Source organism: Nomascus leucogenys, chromosome 8 (assembly GCF_006542625.1).
Source record: "Nomascus leucogenys isolate Asia chromosome 8, Asia_NLE_v1, whole genome shotgun sequence".
NCBI lineage: Eukaryota > Metazoa > Chordata > Mammalia > Primates > Hylobatidae > Nomascus > Nomascus leucogenys.
Window position 1 is genome coordinate 103626364 of NC_044388.1, and position 9821 is coordinate 103636184.

Here is a 9821-nt window from a genome sequence, read left to right on the forward strand (position 1 = left end):
TAAACGTGACATGCTGCATACCCTTTTTGAGCAGCCTGTTTCCGCACATTCTTTTCAAGTCATTAAACTATTCCTTGACGTCCTTTCTCAAGGCTGTGCTTGGCCCCTATTGTTGAGTATGTGGATTACTTCTGGTTTTTAAACTTTTCTAGGCGATGCTCTCCGAATGCCTTTGTAGTCGAATATTCGGGAACAGCCATGAGTATTCACTCCAGACAGGACTCGCTATGTCCAGGGCAGGCCGTTTGATAAGCTTTTGGCAGGAGTGGCCCAGCTGTCCCCTGTCCCCTGATGGGTTTGACACTGGCACATTTTCAGCGTGGCAGAGGCCCCCTTGAGAGTGTCTCCTCTAGACCCAGAGGGCATCCAAGCAATGAGGACAGAGGCCAGGCTCACCATCTGGGGTGGGAAAGACCGAGTCGTTCCTGTGTCCCTGTGAATGCACCAGACGCCCTCTGAGCTGCGTCCTAGACCGGGCCCCATGCAGGTTTAGAAGAGAAAGACCAGCTTCTTCTGGAGCCCTGAACAAGCCAAGTGGTGCCTGTGCCCATCAGAGGAAGCTGCCTGTTCCTCACGGTGCCCTACTGCCATCTCCTACACATCAGGTTACTTTGCAGATGGTGCTTTGGCGCTGTGCTGTAGCAGCCAGGTACTGTGGCTGGTGCTCCTGCCCTTGTAGGCCTTGGGGGTCACCACCAAAGGAGGAAGCACCACCCCAGCAGAACACAGCCCGTCCAGCTCCTGGGCGCTGGAAGAGAGGGGCTGCAGCCCGGGAGGGCCAACGGCGGAAGGGAACAGTGGGCGTGGCCAGGTCCAGGAGGGGCCCCTAAAGGGCAGTCAGGCCCAGCAGGGATTGGGAAACGCCTGTGCTGATCCCACTCCCCATGTCATGCCAGCCCTCACTGAGCAGCTCCATTGTTCTGAGCATGGGCTCTGGAGCAAGACAGGCCTGGGTCTGATTCTTGGCCCCACCCTGGGCAGGTTACTCATCACCCTGAACCTCAGCTTCCTCACCTGGGAGGTAGAATCTCCTTCACGGAGTTGTGAGAATTAATGATGGCATCTTTAGGTGCACAGCATGGTCTGGCACATGGTACTGTGAACATGTCGGCTATGCCTGTTGTCACCGTGGCCGTTATCAGCATCGTTTGTTCACTGCTGTATTCCCAGCACCTAGAACAGTACTCAACGAAGAGTTATCAAATGGCGAAATAAAATAATCATATTCAGGCCGGGCGTGGTGGCTCACGCCTGTAATCCCAGCACTTTGGGAGGCCGAGGCGGACGGATCACCTAAGGTGGGAGTTCAGGACCAGCCTGGCCAACATGAAGAAACCCCGTCTCTACTAAAAATACAAAATTAGCCAGGTGTGGTGGCGCATGCCTGTAATCCCAGCTACCCGGGAGGCTGAGGCAGGAGAATCACTTGAACCCGGGAGGTAGAGGTTGCAGTAAGCCAAGATCATGCCATTGCACTCCAGCCTGGGCAACAAAAGTGAAACTGTCTCAAAAAAAAAAAAAAAAAAAAACATGATCAATAGCACATTGATCATTCTTCAGCTCCGTCAGACAGTGAAGCCCACTCTAGAAGCTGAAGGTGTCCTTAGCACCTGTGTCCCCCTTTCCTGGCACCCAGGAGGCAGCTTGGGCTGCATAATGCTTGCTCTCCCACAGACAGACAGGGGGTACCTCCCAGAGGGAGTGGCAGAGTGTGGTACCAGGTGGCAGAAGCTCAGGTTCAGGCGCTCCCCCTGACCAGGTGTGTGGCGTCGGGCAGGTCAGCTGCCTTCTCTGAGATCGTCTCAGCAGTAAATTGGAGACAGTGATGCTTCCTGCTTTTCTCATTTCTATAAACTATAGACAATAAGCGGGTGGAAAAGTTCTCTGTAAAATAAGTGCCAGCCGGTCACAGTGGCTCACGCCTGTAATCCCAGCACTTTGGGAGGCCAAGGTGGTCTGATCACTTGAGGTCAGGAGTTTGAGACCAGCCTGGCCAACATGGTGAAAACCCCATCTCTACTAAAAAATATAAAAATTAGCCGGGCGTGGTGGCACACACCTATAGTCCCAGCTACTTGGGCACTCCAGCCTGGGTGACAGAGCAAGAGTCCATCTCAAAAATAAAGTACCAAGTGCTGTTCACCCGCTCAGAGGAGCATAGTTCATAACCATCATTTTTGTTTTGTTTTGTTTTTTTGAGACGGAGTTTCGCTCTTGTTGCCCAGGCTAGAGTGCAGTGGCACGATCTCAGCTCACTGCAACCTCCGCCTCCCGGGCTCAAGAGATTCTCCTGCCTCAGCCTCTCGAGTAGCTGGGATTACAGGCATGAGCCACTGCGCCTGGCAACCATCATTGTTATTACAGGTTTTATTACCGTTTTGTGACTAACATTGCCTGCTTCATTCCTGGCAGATGGAGTTAGAAGCCAAAAGTGAAACCAGGCAGGAAAATTACTGGCTGATTCAATATCAACGGCTTTTGAACCAGAAGCCCTTGTCCTTGAAGCTGCAAGTAAGGACTGCTGGTGCCTACCCTGGCCAGGGAGCCCCGGGGACCTCCTCCCAGAGGCGCCTGTGGGGCCTCCACCATGCTCTGCTTCTTGTTACTTTTCTGGTGACTCTAACATGCCAGATCCTGTGCCAAGCCCCAACGGAGACAGAAGTGAGAGAAGGGAGTGTTCATTCTGGTGAGGGGGACGACAAGGCACTGGTCACTGCTGTGCAGGGCAGAGACCACTGAGCCCACAGTAGACCAAAGCCTGTGCCGGGAGCCACTGTCTGTCCAGCACCTGCAGGGACAGAAAGGCAGTTGAAACAGCCCCCTCTTGGTGGATGCTCAAGTTGCTTATTATTTTCAGGTTTGCAGACAGAGCGGCAGTGAACCCCTGGGCCTATCTATCTCTGGGTGCCTACATATGAGTTTTTGTAGGAAAAATCCCGAGTACATTCTATGTATTATGTTATGTATATTCAAACCCTTCATTTCCTGTTGTAAATAGTGGGATCTTTTCTTCCTTCCCGCTCATGGTACACGTTTCTGTCTTGCAGGAAGAGGGGATGGAGCGCCAGCTGGTGGCCCTCCTGGAGGAGCTGTCAGCTGAGCACTACCTGCCCATCTTTGCACACCACCGCCTCTCACTGGACCTGCTGAGCCAAATGAGCCCCAGGGACCTGGCCAAGGTGGGCAGCAGCCGTCCGCAGGGAGGGGAGGGGTGCACAAGGCCGCTGTCCTGACCAGCCAGGGGTTGACCTGCTCCTTGTGTAGTCCTCACTGAGGCCTGTGCTTACCTAATGGCCCAGGGTCACCTTGCTTCCAGATGGCCAGAACACCTGCCCATCTGCCCCAGCCACCTGTGTGTGCCCTGCACACTGTCTCACTGGGAAATCCTGGGGAGGTGGGTCCTGCTGACCTGCTCAGACTGGAGGGACAAGACAGGCCCTTGGGGATTATCCGATCCAGCTTCTGCCCTGCCTCATGGTGTCACAGACTGTCATGGCCGTAGCACTGCCTGAGCCCCTGTTCCTTTCTGGGCACAAGCTGAGCTCTTTACAGCACATTAATCCACTTATTCTTCAAAACAGAATAATCATCGCTGTGCCAGCTAACTTTGTAGCACCTGCACGTGCTGGGCACCATTTTAAGCACTTTTTGTATTCGAACTCACTGAATGCTCCCGACAGCCCAGTGGGGTACATATCGTTATCATCATCTTTCAGTTGAGACCCAGTAAGGCAATAACTTGGCTCAAGGTCACACTGCAGAGTGAGGTCTCTACCCCAAGCAGTGTGGCCCCAGAGTTCGTGTTCTTTGCCATGAGACTGTCCTGCCCCTCCCTGGACAGATGCAGACACCAGGGTCCAAGAGGACTGGATGGCCCTGAGGGTCACGGGCCGTGCCACTCAGGCTCTGGAGGCTGAGGGACTGTGGGGCTCACGTGCTGCTGCTGCTTAGTGGCTTGGCCTCCAAGGCTTCTCTCCTGCCCCACCTGGTGGGGAAGTGGCTGAGGTGTGCAGGTGAAGCCTGGCACCAGGAAGCAGCTGCCAAACCATAGCTGTTGCTAGTGCTGGTTTCCCTTTGGGCCTCAGTTTCCCCCCAACCCCTGCCACACTGATTGTTGGGCTGAGGCCTGGGGAGGTTGCCCTCACAGCTATGGTGCTGCACTGCCTCATCCTGACCGTGGGCCCCGCCAGGCCCCGGAAGGCTTCCACATTTCCAGCAGGAGATGTCGACGGTCCTGTGAGCCTGGGCCTGTGCCAGGTGGCTCACACCATTTAGCGGGCTCCCGCCCAGGCCACAGTCTGCACTTCCTTGAACTGTCACAGGTGGGTGTCTCAGAAGCTGGCCTGCAGCACGAGATCCTCCGTAGAGTCCAGGAACTGCTGGATGCAGCCAGGATCCAGCCAGGTACCAGCACAGCTCCGGCCTCTTCCGGGCAGGCCTCCAGCCGTACGTGTGGGCTCTGGTGGGGACAGTCATTTGCTTACATTTCGGGATGAGTCCTGAGGGTTGGTTCTAGCCTCTGCTGGTTGGTAAGGTTCCCTCCCAAGGAGCAGGCTTAGGGATCAGTGAGCCCGTTTTACAGATGGGAAAAACGGGCCACCAAATTGGGAGAACAGGAGACCTCCACGTAGCAGTGGAGGGGCCCCCCCCAGCTCCCTGTCCCATAGCCTTCCCTCAGTCTACCCTACAGACGCTGGTATCCACACACTGAGGGCCTCTGGACTAGAGGGAGAAATAGCCTGTCCCCAGGACCTGCAGTATGCCCAATGCTGGGCCTGAGGCATGCCTGTGGACGTGGAGAGATGTCCACAACAGGCTGTGAAGGGGCGAAGGCAGGTCATGAGGCCCGTGGGGAGAAGGGGCAGGTGTGGAGTCTGGGGTCTGCCATGTGCTGAGCATGATCTGGGAGCCCGGCACCTGCCCACCGCTGTGCATGAACCACGTTGCGGAACCTCCAGATCAACCCCGTGAGGAGGCACTGTTGTGGTCCTCATTTTCAAGATGAGGAAACTGAAGCGGAAAGAGGTTAGCATGTCCCCTGTCAGGTCCCATTGCTGGCAAATGGTGGAACCACTGGGCTTGACTGCTTCCCTGGGGAAGAGGTGAGGGGCCAGAGCAGGGGTGAAGGAGAGGGCAGGCTTGTGCTGCTGGGCTGGGCGAGGCTCTGGGCAGGGCATTTTTAGCCAGAGCCAAGGAAGAGGCAGAGGAGCTGAGGCAAAGGTGGAGTTCTGGACTGGACCTCAGTGGGGAGGTCCCGGGGCTCCAGGGGGCTGGGCTGACTGCAGCCCCAGGATAGCTTCAGGCACCAGTTTTGCAGCCACTTTTACTCCAAGGACATTGATTCAACCCCCAAAAAGTCATTAAACTTCTTAGCTTTTTGATATCAAGTCATATGCAGAATAGGCCCCTTCTGGATGTTCCTGAACCCCCAGCTCTCAGACTGGAGATCAGAAGAGTTTTCCATCAGGAGTTGGGGTCACCCCTGGCAGACAAGCCTCACGTGAGCAGGAGTCACAAACAGGTGCCCTTCACCCTGAGCGGCGTGCAGTGCCTCTGAGCCCAGCAGTCCTCAGGACCGGCTGCTTCTCACTGTTTGAGTCATCCCTGGAGCAAACAAGCAGGTTCTTCCTCTCCATAGCAGATCGGCCATGAGGATCTGTGGCCACATGCAGAAAATGGATGCCTGGGCTGCTCAGGGCTTCCTGCTTGTGCCCATTGGCAGGGGAAGGGGCCATGGTGGGATCCATCCTCAGTTCCAGAAGGCAAGGGAAACCCTCAATTTCCTAGCAATTCTCATTACTCCCAGAAATCGGTATACTTTATATCAAACATAGAGGCTGGGGCCAGGTGTGATGGCTCACACCTGTAATCCCAGCACTTTGGGAGGCTGAGGTGGGCGGATCACCTGAGGTCAGGAGTTTGAGTCCACCCTGGCCAACATGGTGAAACCCTGTCTCTACTAAAAATACAAAAATTAGCCAGGCGTGGTGGCGTGCACCTGTAGTCCCAGACTCAGGAGGCTGAGGCAGCAGAATTGCTTGAACCCAGGAGGCGGAAGTTACAGTGAGCCAAGATCATGCCATTGCATTCCAGCCTGGGTGACAAAGTGAAACTCTGTCTCAAAAAAAAAAAGAAAAAGAAAAAACAAATATAGAAGCTGGGCGCAGTGGCTCATGGCTGTAATCCCACACTTTGGGAGGCCTACGCGGGAGGAGGCCTACACTCGAGCCCAGGAGTTTGAGACCAGCCTGGGCAACATAGGGAGACCCCTTCTCTACAAAAAATAAAATAAAATTAGCTGAGTGTGGTGGTGCACACCTTAGTTCCAGCTACTTGGGGGGCAAAGGTGAGAGGATTACTTGAGCTTGGGAGGTCAAGGCTGCAGTGAGCCATGATTGTGCCTCTGCACGCCAGCCTGGAAAAGAGTGAGACTATCTCAAAAACAAAACAAAACAAAAAAATAAAATTAGCAAGGCATCATCCCAGCTACTTCGGAGGCTGAGGTAGGAGGATTGCTTGAGCCTGGGAGGTTGAGGCTGCAGTAAGCTGTGATCATGATACTACGCTCCAGCCTGGGTGACAGAGCAAGACCCTGTCTAAAAAAAAAAAAAAAAAAAAAATACATATATATATATATATATATATATATATATTATATATATGAATGCCCTCTCAAAATGGTGGTTTGGGGGCAGCACTGATACCCTTAGAGGGTCTAGTGTTGTAACAGCCTTTAAAAAAATCTTTAGTTCTGGCCGGGCGCGGTGGCTGTCACACCTGTAATCCCAGCACTTTGGGAGGCCGAGGCGGGCGGATCACGAGGTCAGGAGATCAAGACCATCCTGGCCAACATGGTGAAACCCCGTTCTCTACTAAAATTAGCTGGGCACGGTGGCGTGTGCCTGTAGTCCCAGATACGCAAGAGGAGAGGCTGAGGCAGGAGAATCACTTGAACCCAGGAGGCGGAGGTTGCAGTGAGCTGAGATCACACCACACTGCACTCCAGCCTAAAAAAACTTTAGTTTTTTTCCTGTTATAAAAAAATAATGCTTGTAATTCAAGCCGTAGAATAAAGTGAACCGTGATCAGGAAGGGAACGAGGGATAGAGTCAAGGAAGTGGGTAGCTCACATTGCCTGATAGAAAAAGAGACTTAGCAGCCAGGTGCATTGGCTCACGCCTGTAATCCCAGCACTTTGGGAGGCTGAGGTGGGCAGATGACCTGAAGTTAAAAGCTTGAGACCAGCCTGGCCAACATGGTGAAACCCCGTCTCTACTAAAGATATAAAAATTAGCCTGTCGTGATGGTGGGCACCTGTGATCCCAGCTACTTGGGAGGCTGAGGCTGGAGAATTGCTTGAACCTGGGAGGCAGAGGTTGCAGTGAGCCGAGATCGCACCACTGTACTCCAGCCTGGGTGACAGAGCGAGACTGTCTCAAAAAAAAAGAGACTTAGCATTTTGTAAGGGCTGCTTCTGATGTCTTAGCAGGGGATGCTAGCTCCAGGGCAGAGCAGCCAGCATGCTGGGGACTCTGTGGGGCTGGGGGAAGGGGAGAAGCCTTGGGGGGAGCCTCTCATTCTGCTCCCCTGGGTCACCTGATGGGCAGCAGCCCATCCTGTCTCCTGGGCAACCAGGTGGAGAAGCCAAGAGCTGGCCCTTCACTGAGAGCTCCTGCCCCAGGGATCTGCAGCTGCATCACCAGATGGCCACATGGCCCTGGGTTGAGTGACTCCCTGTCTCTGAGCCTCAAATGTCTCATCTCTGAAAGTGCCAAGCCCTACTTGCAGGGTGGCTATGAAGGGTCCTGGAGACATTAGAGATCAGAGGACCCACTTAACAAGCACTGCGGCCATCCCTGCAGAGAGAGACTTCACTCCCATTCCGCAGATGGGAAATGAGGCTCAGAGGAGAGGAGAGTGTGTGGCAAGGAGAGCACTTCCCTCAGATCTGAGAGCAGAGGCTCCCGCACCCCTCCAGCTCACTCACCATGGGGATGGGCAGGGCCACGATGAGCCCCTAGGGGTTGGGGTCAGCGGAGATGACTCTGGCTCAGTCTGTCTGTCTGGTCCCCACAGAGCCGAAACCACCAACGGGTGAGGTCGTCACCCCTATGGCCCCCCAGGAGCCTCCTGAGTCTGTGAGGCCATCCGCTCCCCCTGCAGAGCTGGAGGTGCAGGCCTCAGAGTGTGTCGTGTGCCTGGAACGGGAGGTAAGTCCGGGACCCTCCCCACCCGCCTGCCCTCCCTGTGGCCACCCTCCTCAGATTCTCCAGGTACAGGGTTGTCTCTGAACGTGTTTTCTCCAGTTATCTAAGTAGACTGTGCTCATCTAGAAAGAATGCAGGAAATAAAAATGACCCCCGGTCCCATGACCCAAATATGAGCTGTGCTCACATCATTTTCCGGACCTTTTTCTTTTTGTTCCTACTTAATAAATATGTTAGGAAAAAATTTCCCAAATCATGAAATACAACATGATTTACTCTGAAGAGGCTTTAGAAAATCATCTTTTGGCCGGGCACGGTGGCTCACGCCTGTAATCCCAGCACTTTGGGAGGCCGAGGCAGGCAGATCACCTGAGGTCAGGAGTTCGAGACCAGCCTGACCAACATGGTGAAGCCCCGTCTCTACTAAAAATACAAAAAATTTAGCCAGGCGTGGTGGTGCGCGCCTGTAGTCCCAGCTATTTGGGAGCTGAGGCAGGAGAATCACTTAAACCCGGGAGGCTGAGGTTGCAGTGAGCCGAGATCACATCACTGCACTCTAGCCTGGGCAACAGAGTGAGACTCTGTCTCAAAAACAAACAAATAAAAAAAAAAAAAGGCCCGGGGCCTGGGACTCCTGGAACCCGGTAGGGCCGGCCACATGCTCCCGCTCTCCCTCCCCAGGCCCAGATGATCTTCCTCAACTGTGGCCACGTCTGCTGCTGCCAGCAGTGCTGCCAGCCACTGCGCACCTGCCCGCTGTGCCGCCAGGACATTGCCCAGCGCCTCCGGATCTACCACAGCAGCTGAGTGCTGCCTGCCCACCTGGGCCTGGTCCTGGCCCTGCCTTCAGCCACTGTGGGCCCCGGGCTCCTGCTCAGCCTTGTGCCAGCCAGACTCGTATGAGGCTCCTCCTGCCCTGGGCCCCTTCCCCACCGCCCAGGAGCCCCCATCCTAAGCTCCAAGCACGTCTGGGCCAGGCAGAGGTGCTCCTGATCCATGACACCACCAGTCTGAATGGTCCCGGGGGCTGGGGCTGGAGAGTCCGCTGCACGACCACCCGAGCCTGGGAGCGAGCGTCCCAGCCTAATCACAGATTTGCTGCCTCCCAGCTGTCTTGACTGAAGGCCACCGCCCCTGCAGGAGCTTGGGTCCTCATCTGGGGGCCATGCACAGTCCCGTCCCACTCTGCATGTGGAAGGGAGCAGGAGGGCCTGGCTGGGTGAGGGGAGGCCTTCCTGGGAAGGTGTGTGGTGCAGGCCTGTGCTCACAGTGGCAGCAGCACCCCTGGGCCTCCCTCTCTGCGCTCCCCAGAACCCTGGGGCCCTCCTGCTCTCCACAACTGTCCCTCCTTACCCCATGTAGCTCGATCCGAAGCAGGAGTGTCAATAAACCTGTCTTCAGCGCGCCTTTGGCCTGAGTCATCACTGGGTTCTCATGGGAGTCCAGGGAGGGGAGGGGACGAGGTCTGGGGATGGGGCTCGGGCAGAGGGCAGCTCTTCTCGGGGAAGGAGCCAGGAGTGGGCTGCACCTCAGTCGAGAGGAGAGGTCAGGTAGGGCCATCTTGAATGTCGCATTATCTCAGCGCCCCCTTCACAGGTGGAGAGACCAGAGCCC

General features: G+C 55.2%; 1 protein-coding gene across 4 annotated transcripts in view; it reads left to right on the forward strand.

Annotated features, from left to right (window-relative positions):
- The window catches only part of LRSAM1 (leucine rich repeat and sterile alpha motif containing 1), a 54280-nt gene extending 44668 nt beyond the window's left edge, over positions 1–9612 (forward strand). For 3 of the 4 annotated variants that reach the window (XM_030817847.1, XM_003264164.3, XM_003264165.3), the window contains 5 exons: positions 2413–2511; positions 3048–3179; positions 4323–4404; positions 8077–8210; positions 8889–9612. In XM_030817847.1, the coding sequence (XP_030673707.1) occupies positions 2413–2511; positions 3048–3179; positions 4323–4404; positions 8077–8210; positions 8889–9014 (573 nt within the window). In that variant the 3' untranslated portion in view covers positions 9015–9612. The remainder of the gene's footprint in view (positions 1–2412; positions 2512–3047; positions 3180–4322; positions 4405–8076; positions 8211–8888) is intronic. The other variant, XM_030817848.1, reaches the window with a different exon arrangement.
- Positions 9613–9821: the final 209 nt, after the last annotated feature.